We start from the raw sequence: 15,138 nt of genomic DNA, 5'->3' as shown, positions 1-15,138 counted from the left end.
TGAGCAGCATGACCCTCAGATTACATGTATTTATAGCTATTACAGAGTGGTACAGGATATGTACGAGGGTAGTGTGACAGTGGTGAGGGCTGCTGTGGGAGTGACGGATGCATTTAAGTTGGAGGTGGGATTACGTCAAGGATCAACTCTGAGCCCTTTCTTATTTGCAATGGTGATGGACAGGTTGACAGACGAGATCAGACAGGGTCCTCGTGGACTATGATGTTTGCAGATGACATTGTGATCTGTAGTGAGAGTAGGGAACAGGTGGAGGAGACCCTGGAGAGATGGAGATATGCTCTAGAGAGAAGAGGAATAAAGGTCAGCAGGACTAAGACAGAATATATGTGTGTGAATGAGAGGGATGATAGAGGAATGGTGAGGATGCAAGGAGTAGAGGTGGCGAAGGTGGATGAGTTTAAATACTTGGGATCAATAGTTCAAAGTAATGGTGAGTGTGGAAGAGAGGTGAAGAAGAGAGTGCAGGCAGGATGGAGTGGGTGGAGAAGAGTGTCAGGAGTGATTTGTAACAGACGAGTACCAGAAAGAGTAAAGAGGAAGGTCTACAAGAGGGTAGTGAGACCAGCTATGTTATATGGGTTGGAGACAGTGGCATTGACAAAAAGGCAGGAGTTAGAGCTGTATGTGGCAGAGTTAAAGATGTTTAAGATTTGCACTGGGTGTGATGAGGGTGGACAGGATTAGGAATAAGTATATTAGAGGGTCAGTCCAGGTTGGAAGGTTTGGAGACAAAGCCAGAGAGGCAAAATTGCATTGGTTTGGACATGTGCTGAGGAGGGATGCTGAGTATATTGGGAAAAAGATGCTAAGGATGAAGCTACCAGGTAACAGGAAAAGATGAAGGCCTAAGATAAGGTTTATGGATATGGTGAGAGAGGACATGCAGATGGTTGGTGTGACAGAGCAAGATGCAGAGGACAGGAAGAAATGGAAGCAGATGATCCGCTGTGGTGACTCCTATTGGGAACAACCAAAAGAAGATGATGACAGTGGTAATTTGGTCTTTGGAACATCACCTAAAAAGGCACTATAGTGGTGGCAAGAGCCTTAGCCAGTATCCAGAAACCCTGGGGTAACAGATGCAGGCCATCTCTGGCAAAGTATTGAGGTCTGTCAATCAAGTCATCCCAAGCAGACAGATACTGGATCCCCTTAGAATGACAACAGAAACTTAGCCAATTGTTAAAGTCAATAATTTTCTGCTTGTATTGTGGTATCATTCTGGGTGATGGTAGGATGCTGCTCAGGGCTAGGGTCATACCTGCCTGGGCCACATAATCCGAGAGCCCTTCCATGTCTCTTTTCATGTAGTCCAGGGAGGTGAGTCTCAGGTCATTCAAACCCACATGGACAGTGACAGAGTCATACTTGTACTTTTGTGGAATGACCTGACTGCATGTGTTAAGTGTTGGATTCTGGCACCTGATAGCTGACTGTTACCTTCTCCTTATTCAACCTAGTGAGTGGGACATCAGGGTGACTCACTATTGAGTTACCTATGATTAGTGTATTGGGCAAGCTAACAGTCCAGTAGTCTCACAAACCAAGGTGCAGTGAGTAATTCAAGTAAAATTAACAAAAATAACTGTAGTGAAGGCAACAGACAACTTCTTCTTAAAAATCTGATGTTTATTCATTGTACACGCTTTCGTAATGTAACCATTACTTCCTCAGACATGTCTGAGGAAGTAATGGTTACATTACAAAAGCGCGTACACTGAATAAACATCAGATTTTTAAGAAGAAGTTGTCTGTTGCCTTCACTGCTGGGTTTTTTTGTGGAGTTGGGCAAGCTGTTTTGCCTTAGGAGTTTAGGCTAAGGGGCACACTGTGTAGGTGAGCTATGTGTCTTGTGGTTTGTGCTGTGTTGTGGTAGTTGAGTGCATTTTTGCCTTGGAGGTCTCTGCTATTTGGGTAGATTTCTATTGATTAGCCTCGCAAAGGTGGGTGTGTGGTTTGTGTATTTATGTGAGAGCTGTGATGGTGGGTGTTCTGAAGCACTATGTGTTGCATGTGGTGTGGTGCAGGTATTGACCTTCTCCTCTTGATCAGCTATTCCAGTCTTGGCTTGAGAATGCATGGCTTCCAATTTGGATATATAAGTGTATCTGTTACAAGTCTGAGTCTTGGGAGGTAAGAGGAGAGGGTTGTCTGTGTACATGAGGCAGTTGCTACACTGCCTCAGAATGCCCAAGTTCACCAGGTTAATAGGAGAAAGCACAGGGAACTGACCTTTAGACATGCCAGGAGGGATGGTCATTATTACTAAGTACTGGACCTGTTTCCTTATATAGTCCTTTTACGGGAAAAATGTCACTCAAGGTGTCTGAATCTGTACAGAGCACTGCCAAACACTTGAGGGAAAACTAATACATAGACCCTGAAAATTTAAGGATGAAGTACTTACGCAGATATTCTGAAGTTAAAAAGAAATCAAGCAGTACTTACTGAAAAATAAAGAATTAGCTTATCAGGAATTATGAAAAGAGAGGAATTGCATGAATGGCTACTGCCTGGCTACTACTATTACTGGTCTCAGCACAGCTTCACTCTGTTGGGATACAATACTCCTTTGCTTCTTCTCTCACTAGAAGCAAACTATTAGCACCAATCCCAAAAAGAGAAACAGGCCACGGCCCGTTTGGTGATCCACAGTCTTGTCCCAGATGATGCAAGAGTCTGTAGGCTTGTAGCCTTTTTCTGGTAGATGCCTCTAATAGCAACCAGACCAATCTGGTACGTTAAACACAGACACTCACTCTTCAACCAGAAAGAGTCAGGAATCAATGCACTCTGCTCCTACTCTCACTAGGATCAGAATAAAAGCACAGATTCCAAGACTTCATCAGAACTGGTGTTTAATCATGCAAAGCCAATTATATATAGAAATACAAAGGTTATATGATGAAAAGTACACAACAACAATAATAATGGTTAATTAAAATAATTAATAATGTGAAGAATGCCATGAAATAAATTAAAAACTAAAATATATACAATAACATATACATATAAAACCATTTTAAAGATTATTCAATATCTGTGAAATCAAACAAAAATATTGTTCTTACGAAAATTATATAAGCGCTAAAATATTCCTTGATTATAACTTAGAGGAGCACAGTTTTAAACTGGTATTAGGAGAAACTCCATCATTTTAACCACAGTATTCACTGGTGTTAAGTCTGAGTTGCCACAGTAACTCTCGATGTTCCAGTATGTATTCCCAAGGTCCACCTCTGGGATTGGGGCATACTTGTTCCAATATAGCAAAATAGAACATTTTATTATTACTACAGGTCAATTTATGTTTTAACAGAGTTTTAGTCACTCTGTTTGCATAAATATCATAATAATGTCCCTGGATAAGTTTTCTGAAATGTCACTCTGTTTTTCCCAGATATAAACAGAAGCAAGCATTGCAAAAAGATAATAAGCAATGGCTTTTCCATTGCATTTACCCTTAAACTTGAACATGTAGTTTAATGACCTTAACTTTAGTTCACTCCTTTCATATATTTATATTTGCACTGAGTGCAAGCACCACATTTTTTGTGTGCCAAGTGTTTTTTTTGGTGCAATTATCTGAATAAAAACATTTTGTTCATTCAAGTCTTTCCTTAATATTAGCTCCTCTGAAAAAGAAACTAAACCAAAAAGTAAAAAGGTCACACAGATAACCAACTGGTTAAAAAACACAAAAAGAAAAATCTAGCAAAGCTAGACTTCTAACTGTGTGATACCTTGAACCTCTTGTATCAGAGGCCTCATGGGATATATGCAAATCACCCTTTAAGGATATCAGGTGTTTCAGCTAAATGGCAATTCTGAATGTCCATGACTTTTTCTTTTACTTTCATTTTTAAGTCTATTTATGAACAATTTCAGGCCATTAAAGCAATTGCCATTTAGCTGAAACACCTGATATCCTTAAAGGGTGATTTGCATATATCCCATGAGGCCTCTGATACAAGCGGTTTGAGGTATCACACAGTTAGATGTCTAGCTTTGCCAGATTTTTCCTCTGGAAAAGACAAAACAAGGTTTGTCTCCTAGTTTTTGACAAAGACTACTGTCATGGAGAATACTATTCCAGTTATTAGTAATTAATATTTTAATACATGCATTATGCCTATCATAATTTATAATTAAACTGTGCTCATAACCAGATGCTTCTATCGGTTTATTGTTATAATTATAACTTAACCCTACTCCTAAAATAGGTTTAAACTTATTTGTTCTCCCTAACAAAATCTTGTTCTTAGTATTAATTAACAGATCTTTGGGGGGGGGGTAACCTCTCATCATTTGCATATCACTCAAAATCTTGAATTCATTATTAAAGTCCCTCTGCCCTTTAACTAAGCTCTTCTTTTGCTAAAAGGGGTGGTTGCTAGTGAAATCTAAATATCCATTACAAAAAGTAGGCTCTATATATATATATATATATATATATATATATATATATATATATATATATTGGATTTTCTAGGCCCCTTGTGCAAGTCTTTTTCCAAAATAATGTCTAAATAATTAATATTAGTCTTTGAAAAATTATGAGTAAATTTTAAGAAACTACTAGTAGTATTGATGTAGTTTAAGAATTCCTCTAATTCCTCTAACTGATCTGAATTACTTTTCCACATTAAAACTATGTCATCCAGAAAGAGAAAAATGCAATATTTGTAGAATAAATAAATCTAAATACAAAATTGTGTTCCCAGTAAAATATTACTAAATCAGCAAATAAGGGGGTACAAGCTGCCCTATAGCCACTCTGCTATTTTACTTGTAATAGTCATCCTCAAAAAATATAATTGTTATTTAAGATAATTTCCATAAAGGTAATAATTATGTTAATGTCCTTACTGGACAAAAATTCATATTTGCATAAAATTTCATGGAACCTGCCAAGCTCTGTATTGTGGAGCATACAGGAAAATAAATCCATTATATTAATAGTTACCATTAACCAGTCTGGGTGGTAATAGTCAGGAATTATTTGTCCCAAAAAGTCCCAAGAATCCTTCAGCAAATCTGGGTATAAAGATTTAAAAAATGTTGTCATTCTATCAATATATTATGCCAAAGGATGTGCCTAAGATGCTTCTGCAGCAACAGTACGACTAAAGGGAGGATCTAGTATATTTTATGGACTTTGGGAATACCAAATAGACTTGGTATAATAGGATATAATAGGTATATAGAAAATTTAATTATTTTTTGTCAAGAACTTCCTGGTAAACTACATGCTCTAACATGCAATCAGATTTTTTATATAAAATGTTTATCTCATTTAAGGAAGCTCACGTATACTAGAAATTATCATTAAGTAAAGCAAATATCTTGCTTGAATAGTCAATGGGATTCATTAAAACATTCCCCCACCTTTGTCTGGCTTCATAACTCAAACATATTTATTATTACTAAGTTCATTTAATAGCCTAGATTCATCTAAAGTTAAATTATAATATCGATAGCTATTCTTTCTATCATACGATTTTCTAATTTATTTAACATTCGTACTTAATCCACTACATTAAATGTGGCAAAGCCACATTTCAGAAATGTGCTTGCTGCTCATACTCTGTCATACCAAATGAATGCTAAGCAGAAGCAGTTAGGAGAAGGCAGAATGGGCATTTAGGTTCTGTGACTGTGCATCCATCCTGTGCATATTAAGTCACTCTTTGTTATACTTTTTTGTAGCATTAGTAAGTAAATATGTGTAATAGAACCCATTGTTTGCAGGCACTGTCTGTTGCAGGCCAGGTGTAGCAGAAGATGACAATGAAGGTCTGCTGTGGCAGCTGTGACCTATGTAGAGCAATGAATTGCAAACATTTTGTAGCTTCCTATTTTGAAATTTTTTTCTGTCTCACCTCTCTCCAGAACTGAAGTATTTGTTGCATCAGAAAACACTGAAGATCAGCATTCAGCCAAAAGAACTCCAATAATGCCATCGTTATCAGAAGGAAATGTTAGAAAACAACAATTCCACCCTGGACAGGAGACTTCGGTGGAAAATCAAAAAATGGTAGCAACTGCAAATATATAAATAAATGAACAAAAACACAGACACTTGTAGAGGAAAATCTGTATTAAGTGCACATGGCCTACAAGTATAGACACATCTATACACACACACACACACACACGTACTATATCTCTGTATTTATAAGCATTTTGATTATGATAGGCAGGTGGTTATTATTTCTTATCTGTTTCTGTTACAGGAAAGACAACATTCTGGCCTGATGTCCTCTGAGTCAGTGTCAGATTCTAGGGAACACCTGTTCCAAGGCAGTAAGGCAGCATCTCAATCTGCCTATCAGATGTGTGCTAAAGCAAAAACTCTTGGCGTTGAAGCCTGCTTCAGAGCTAAAGCACAGAATGCAAAATTCATTAAGAAGTCACCTTTCTTCTTGCTTACTGGAATAAATGAAGCTCAGGTGTTTCTCAGACCAGGTAAATGTCTTATAACATCTTGTTCTATTATCAACAATTCATTTCAATAAATTTGTGAATGATGAAGAATAAATATTTTATCATTTGCAGTACAATCTGAACCATCTATTGACAACATACAAGTTGAATTTCAAGCAGGAGAAAACACAGCTTCCAAGATAATCCGTCAGATAACTGGGGAAGAAATGAACTTTGGAGAAGATGAGCGTGTGCACAAAATCAGTTTGAGGAGTCAAAAGGGTATCTTGAAAAGTAATAAAAAGGTAAAACATCGCAAATTTAGAAATACAGAACTTTTGATTAAAACTAGTATGATTAATACATTCAAAATATAAAAATAAAAAAATGCCATGAGATAGCTGTAAAAGCCAACAATTTATTGCATATAAAAAATAGTAACCCAAGAGAGACATCTTCAGTTGTGACTATGTACACTGAAGCAGATAACCTGTTCTTTGCTCTGTTCACCTCAGTATTTAGGTGTATTTAGGTTCCTGCAGAACCAAGCTTTTAATCTAAAAATTAAATCTAAAGTTTATTTCTTATGGTTTGGATGACATACAGAACTATTCATACATAATCAATGATCATTCTGGCTTCTTCCATTATATATAACAGAAACCATTGTGATACTATTGCCTAGATAACAACCTGTTCTGTAATATATTTACCCATTTTATTTATATCTAGTACCAGTGTTTTCTCCTCTACAGTGAACTAGCTCAGTTGACAAATGTCCCAAGTTTCTTATGTTGTATGGATTAGTTTTTTTTTTTTTTTTTTTTTTTTTGTAAAAGGCTTCAAAGTATATTTCATATAGTTATATTCCGAATAAGTCTTTCTTGGGTGAGGCAAAAGTGCTTACTGTTTTTAATATGCAATAATAAATAAATGGCTTTTTCAACAGACTAACAATATTTTTATTTTTCTACTCTTGACCTATGTAAGTTTCAGTAGCTGTTTTGTTGTGTAAATTCAAAATATTTTTTTGAAATGAATCATCTCAAAAGCCACATGAGATAGCAGCTCTAAATATAACATTTTGTTTTATTATAAAACATTTTCTTTCCACATCAAAAGCTTCAAAATCAACAGATATATGTCTTTCTATGAAGAGTAGTTATACCCAGAGTTCATTACTCAGGTCATTTACTTACAACAGTGGAATTTTATCGTAATATGTACTGGATCTTTTAAATAGACATTGTGTAGTAAAATGGCAGCATAGCTCTCATGCAGTACCTGTATAACTCACTCCTGCAAAGGATGCTGTCTCTATTGCTCATCTGATACACTGTTGCATGAACATAGTTGCACACCCTGGTATCATCCAGAAATCCCTGTTACTTTAGAGTAACATTTCCTTTTTATTACCAATACTTAGATGACAACATGGAACTCATACTCATGTGGATCTTGTTAATTATAGACACACTGCAGTATACCATAATCCATCCTTCTGCAGATGTATTACACAGACAGGTCATGGAATTCGTACATAATTACAGGACAGGTTGTTGCATTGTTGTTGGGGATTGTAGACACACTGCAGTATACTGTGATCCATCCTTCTGCAGATGTATTATACAGACTGGTCACAGAATTCATAGAAAATTACAGGACAGGTTGTTGCATTGTTGTTGAGGATTGTAGACAAACTGCAGTATACTATGATCCATCATTCTGCAGATATATTACACAGACTGGTCACAGAATTTATAGAAAATTACAGGACAGGTTGTTGCATTGTTGTTGAGGATTGTAGACACACTGCAGTATACTGTGATCCATCCTTCTGCAGATGTATTACACAGACTGGTCACAGAATTCATAGAAAATTGCAGGACAGGTTGTTGCACTGTTGTTGGGGATTGTAGACACACTGCAGTATACTGTGATCCATCGTTCTGCAGATGTATTACACAGACTGGTCACGGAATGCATAGATAATTACAGGACAGGTTGTTGCATTGTTGTGCTTACTTCACTTTTCTTAATGAGAAACTTCAGATGTGAACTTTACTCTGTTCAAATGTTACCTCATTCTCAAATAAGCAAAATGAAGTCTTTATTTCAGAAATGCAGAAAGGGACAAACTTTCTGTATTTGTCATCTGCAGGGGTATCAGACAATTCATTTATCTGATGCTTTTAATGTATTGAAGTTACAAAACTTATAAATGATATGCCCAGAGGCTGAGCATAGATACATTTAAGATCTAAATTTGAAAGGTATTTATACTAACAAGGTCATCTGATTTTTATGAGACATTTACTGTAGAAAACTAAATGTACAAACTAAATCCCAGTTTCTGTGGTATTGCAGGAAATAAATAATGCAAATATTTGTTAACCAAAGGAATTATTGGACATGTTAATTCATAAAAAAACAAGGAAGTCTTGTGAGATGATCTACTTTTTTCTCAGCACAATTGGGTTATGTTGTTTACAGCTTTCAAAGAATACATATTGTGATCTTATAGTTCGTCTCCACAACAGACTGTGATCTTATTCTAAAAATATAAAGTTGAACTATTTGGTGAATATAGAAATTCACACCCAAGTTTTACTTTTCAAAATGTGTGCATCTTTTGATCACTGTGATCTAGTTACACATTGTACAGCTGCCCTATTTATAGAAGTTTTTTATCAAATTACTCTGATATCACTCCTTGTTAGTTTTGAACTGTATTGCAGAGTGCATGGAAGATGATATAAAAACACATATGTTTTGATTCCTTGCTCATTGTCTATCATAATTTCCAGTTACTATGTATAATATCATAAATACATTTGCTGTCACTACTGAAAATCTGCAGGACCCTGACATTCATAGAATTAGCTGTTTTCCTGACTGCATTATTCTGCTATTAGAAAACCAATGTTTACCTTTCTTCCTATGCATATCATCCAAAAACAATTGTAAATCTATAAATCTCATCCTTATAGCCACAGTCAAATTCTGAACAACCTGTGTGGCCTGATGTATAAAATCACTATCACAACTGCATAATCTAGATGTTCTCAAAAACTGATTATTGATAACATTAGGAAAAATATGAGGAGGATGCATACTGCCACGATCTAATAACGCATTCTTCCAGCATGACTTCTGAATCAATGAGGTATTAAACATTCCATCACCACCTAACTCCAGTAACAAATCTAACAACCCAATGCAGTGTATGGAGACATGAATGGTAAAATACAATAAATCAGTAGTAGATTCCAAATAAGCAATAAAATTATGCAATTGTAGCTGATCACCTGCCCATAGAATAAAAACATCATCAACAAATCTCCGGTAAAATATCACATCTTTCTGCCAGGGATTGTTTGCATAATTTCCTCCCATTCTGCTAAAACCAAATTGGCATAACTGTTCATGCAGGGTGTTCCCATGGCAACACCCTTGTGCTGCTGATAAATGGTATTATCAAAACAGAACACATTATTATTTTAATGATCCATAAAAGATGGCAACTACGGATAATAGTCTCTTTGCTCAACAGGGAGAACGTTTCATTATAGCTGTTAAAGAAATCTAAGCCAACCTCATTAGGAATGACAGTGAATAGACTGACTATATCCAGTGTCACTTACAAAAAGCCAGACTTATCACCATTAGCTTCTTTAAAATTGTACAGCTGTTCTAAAAAGTCTGCAGTATCTCTCAAAATAGTTGCTACATTATTTTCTGCTAGTTTTAACTGTTTTTCCACCCATATTGATAAGGGGTCCGTAACCCAGCCTGCTCCCGCAACTACTGGTCTCATTGGGGGAGTAATCAGGTTCTTATATTTTCAGATGTTCCTCTTGAAAAAAATAATACAGTTTCTTAGAAATTCCTTTGGACATGTGTAAATCATACAGATCATTATTTATCCCATATATTAATCTCTTCAGTAAAGATCTGTCGATTATCTCATATGCATCATCTGCTGCTAACATAGAACACGTCTGATTTATATTTAACCATATCCAAAATCACCATTCCCCCACCTTTATCTGCTGGTCTCACAATGATATCTTGATCATGCAATAAACTATTCAGTACATGTCTCTCATCCAAAGTCAAATTATAATGTTCATGTCTGTGTAAATTAGAAAGATAGTTAGCAATCTCATTTTCACATACCTTCAAAAAGGATTCAACAGCAGGATGAGTGCTGGGTATAAATGAACTTGGTTTCCTCATCTCAAAAATTGTATCATTGCTGTTAATACCACACATGAGCAGTAGACAAACATTTATTGCAAATATTCTCAAATTAACTATCACATCTTTTAAATTACTAGATGCAGCAGGAATGAGACAAACCTTTGTTCAATACTCTCAGTTGGATATCCATTAGTTGCTTGCTGGATAAATTCACAGCTAAAGGGACAGTCTTCATGTTATGCTCTCTGTAGATGCCTTCCTTCTCTTCCTTCCATATTGAATCAATCTTTCCTTCATGTACCAAGGGATTGACATCTTCACCTGAACATGTAGTTGTGGAATAAACAATAAAAGTGGACCCCACTTTTGGTCTAGCCCCCAATCCATTCTTGTCATTAGAACAACTGATGAGGAAAACAGTGGACTCTCCAGTCTGTCTATTACTGGTAGTATTACCCACAATATCAGCCCCATTAACATCACGATTATCACAAGCAATCTTGTGGGAGACAACTGGATTGGTAGACTGTTCATGTGTGGAACAAGTGGATTCAGTCAACAAGATCTTATTTGAAGGATGCTTAACATTAAGAGGTGGGAAACATGACATGTAGATGACATTAAATCTGGCATGACTTTGCATGTATCTTGCTTGGGCCAGACAAAAATATTTGCAGAAGTGAAGTCTACATAATCTCATACAAGTTTCTTTGATTTCTGTTGTTGTAACTGAGTGTCATACAGAGAAATCTTCTGGAATAAAGCATCCAGCTTCACAGTACATTCCTCATTTGTGAAATCATTAAGGAACTGAGATTGTAAACATTCAATTCTTGTAACAAGTTCACTCTCCTGTGGTAAGTACTCAATTAGCAGTTCCGTATACGTATAACTGCATTCCAAGTTAACATTCTGCCATTTGGCTAGCAGATCCGGATACTTGTTGCCATATGTGGCCTTGCGGGGAACCCACAAGCCCCTAAGAATTATCCTGAATGCAAACAAGCCTCAAAATGCATATGTTGCCATTGCAATCATTTGAGGCTAAATAAATCTTCGTCCAATTCATAAAATGCCTTATAAAATGTTTCTGTTAGAGAATCCTTATTATTATTACCTCTGCTTTGAGACTGCAAGGATAAAGAAAGCAGGAGATAAACCATAAATTTCATTAGCCCCTTCTCTCAATCCAAAGTCTGTTTAGAAGTCATGACACCTGGATGGTGATCCAGCTCCACATCAGCTGCATTGTGATTCGATTCTGCCATGTGTCACATTGTGCAGGACAAATAAACAAACAAAAAATAAAGTAACACGAGGAGAACTAAAGACCCTTTTGTAGAAGTAGAAGTCCAAATCCAAATAAACAAAACAATAGAAGATAATTAACTAATGACCAGAATAACTTAGGGTTATTTTGATTTTTGGTCTGGAGGTTTATGTAATATGTTTTCTCATCAAGTTTAATTTTATTTTTTTTATTCCTTCTGAGGTGTTTCTCAAGAATCAGTTTTTTTTCTCTGCATCTTCCGTATTTTATCTCTGTGATTCATGAATCTTTTTGTTTGCTTAATTAGTCATGGTCCAAATAAACAACAGAAGAGTCAATACAGCACAAAACATAAATATTTATTATATATCGAACATAGGATTAGCGCTTTTGGAAAATAAATTTCCTTTATCAGATCCACCATAAAATTCATACAGAAAACTTAAACTAGTCTTAAAAGCTCACAGATTATGAAGTATTGAAGTTTATATGAAGTATAACATGCTGTTTATGTTTTATGGGTTATTCATGATAGGAAATTTTGCTGCATTGTGTGATTATTGTTACTGTGTTGCTGTGGCAATGGGTTTGCTCAGCAAGCATCCTTCATGATAGGAAGTGAGGTAATTTTATCAGATTTTTAATTTTCTATTGGCTCTTTTCAATGATTTTATTAATTTGATTGGTGTAATATTTTTAACAGGGATATTTAAAGTTTTTGCATGAATTTTATGTTGGATCTTTTGTTTATTTGGATTTGGACTACTACCTCTACAAAAGGGTCATTAGTTCTCCTCGGGATGCTTTATTTTTGTTTAATTAGACATGGTGCTGAATTTACTTTAACTCATTTAGGCTCTGAGTTGAATATATTGCTTTGATATATTTAGAAAAGTTGTGTTGAAAATATCCAGTTGAAAGATTTTAAAGTGGAGATACAAATATCTTTTTAGAAGGAAGACTTTAGTAGTAGTGGTGCTGTTTCTGGGTAGATATTTGATCTCTTATAGCAGTGGTAGAGAGGTGATCCCATATGCCAAGGAGGGAGCTGGTGGAGACAATCTGGTGGCTGCAAAGGTTACTCTGTCTGTGAAGCTTGAGGAGGACTGTAATTATTTCTGCAATTTTAATTGAGTGAGGTTTCACCTGAGAGAAGATTAAAAGAATATTTGTATATTACCGACTCTCCTCCTGTTTTCTATTAGTTCTGTCTGGGCTGGGCGTGTCAGAGCTTGGTAGTATTATGTCCTTGCCTTTTATTTATTTGTTAGTCATGTTTCAGTAGCTGTGATGATGTCACAGCAGTGATGGGCTGTTCAGGCATTAAATTATTGTAGCTTGTTATGAATGAAGGGTTGAAGTTGTATTTTAAGATAAAAATAGTGCGTCATTTTAAGTCATTAAGAAAGAAAAGGTAGGTGAGAGGTATTTTAGGTTTCATTTGTTGTTTTTGCAGTCGTTTCATGACTGTTAGATTTTGACAAAGATGGTTAACATTAACAAAGTGAATACACTTACAGGTGAGCAGATTACCAGATATATGGAAATGACAATGGGTTTCATTGGGTTGCTGTGTCTGTGAGAATGGGGATAGAAATTGTCCCAGTAAAGAAGGTGGTGATAGGAGGTCAGCTGAGTTAGCAGTATTAGCATTGTTATAAGCAGCTGTCAAAAAGAACTGCTGAGACAGCTGGAGGTGCAAACACATGTGGATAGGTGGATGTCTAAATAGGTAACTGTATGCATTGTTCAAGGATGGCGAGCTGCAGTATTGTGGAAAATAAGGATGCATTTAGTATTATGCGATCAGAAAAACAGCTAATTCTATAAATGTCAGAGTCCCGCAGATTTTCAGTAGTTACAGCAAATGTATTTCTGATATTATATGTAGTAACTGGAAATTACACATGACAGACAACAAAGTTAAGAGTATTGTCGGGAATCACCTTATTTTTTATATAAAAAGAATAAGAATTTGAAGGATTTTTTGTGTTATAAGTCACCCAACGTAAAGACTAATACACTTTTAAGTAATAGGAAGGGCTCATATCCTTGTAACAGATGTAAAGCATGTACATATAGTAATAAATCCAATATTTTGTACATTCTATTACCAATATAACTTATTTTTATAAAGGGTATGCATCCTGTAGTTTATATTGTGAAATGTGAACAATGTACAGGGTTTTATGTTGGCAAAACTAACCAGATGCTAAAGCAAAATATTTTACAACATGTAGGTGCTATACGTAATCAGTTACAATGTAATGCCTTACTCCAGTATGTTGAACAGTTTTCAAATCATATGTTTTTCTTCATGGTAATTGATACAGTTAGTACAACTTTTAGTGGGGGTGATATTTGTGATGCTACAGAGGTCAAGGAGACTAACTAGTTAGTGGATTTACAAGCAGATGTTTATCCTGGTCTAAATGCTTTAAAAGCTCATAGATTATGAAGTATAACAAGCTGTTTATGTTTTAAGGGTTATTCATGATAGCAACTTTTGCTGCATTGGGATGTAAAAGCCAGTGCATTTCTTTGTGCCGGTCCCAAGCCTGGATAAATGGGGAGGGTTGCGTCAGGAAGGGCATCCAGCGTAAAACTTCATCAAATCATTTCATGCAGTCACCAGTAAATATTTCCATACTGGATCAGTCGAGACCCGGATTAACAATGACCGCCACCAGTACTGTTAGCCAACAGGGTGCTGGCGGAAATTGGGCTACTGTTGGCCGAAGGAGGAGAAGAGGCGGAAGGCATGGCCGAAGGCAGGAAGAGAGGAGAAAGGCTAGGACTGTGGTAGTGAGGGTCGGAACTTTGAATGTTGGCAGTATGACTGGTATAGGGAGAAAGCTAGCTGATATGATGGACAGAAGGAAGGTTGGTATATTGTGTGTGCAAGAGACCAAATGGAAGGGGGGTAAGGCTAGATGTATCGGAGGTGGGTTCAAATTGTTTTACCATGGTGTGGATGGGAGGAGAAATGGCGTAGAAGTTATTCTGAAGGAACAGTATGCGAAGAGTGTTTTGGAGGTGAAAAGAGTGTCAGATAGAGTGATGTTTATGAATCTGGAAATTGATGGTGTAATGATGAATGTTGTTAGTGCATATGCTCCACAAGTTGGGTGTGCAATGGATGAGAAAGAAAAAATTTGGAGTTTATTGGATGAACTGGTGATGACTGTACCCAAGAGTGAGAGAGTGGTGATTGGAGC

The 15,138-nt window shown here is 36.2% G+C and overlaps 1 protein-coding gene across 1 annotated transcript in view; it reads left to right on the top strand.

The window, feature by feature from the left end:
* Window positions 1-15,138, top strand: part of LOC122813594 (vitellogenin-like) — a 264,282-nt gene that overhangs the window by 191,665 nt on the left and 57,479 nt on the right. Inside the window, exons 20-22 of the mRNA XM_044086005.1 lie at window positions 5,914-6,058; window positions 6,258-6,489; window positions 6,580-6,752. Of these exons, the coding sequence (XP_043941940.1) occupies window positions 5,914-6,058; window positions 6,258-6,489; window positions 6,580-6,752 (550 nt within the window). The remainder of the gene's footprint in view (window positions 1-5,913; window positions 6,059-6,257; window positions 6,490-6,579; window positions 6,753-15,138) is intronic.

The sequence above is a fragment of the Protopterus annectens genome, chromosome 10.part0, assembly GCF_019279795.1.
Source record: "Protopterus annectens isolate FY-2018-M chromosome 10.part0, PAN1.0, whole genome shotgun sequence".
NCBI classification, from domain to species: Eukaryota; Metazoa; Chordata; order Ceratodontiformes; family Protopteridae; genus Protopterus; species Protopterus annectens.
Note: the sequence above shows the minus strand (reverse complement) of the source record. Positions and strands in the feature narration are given on the sequence as shown.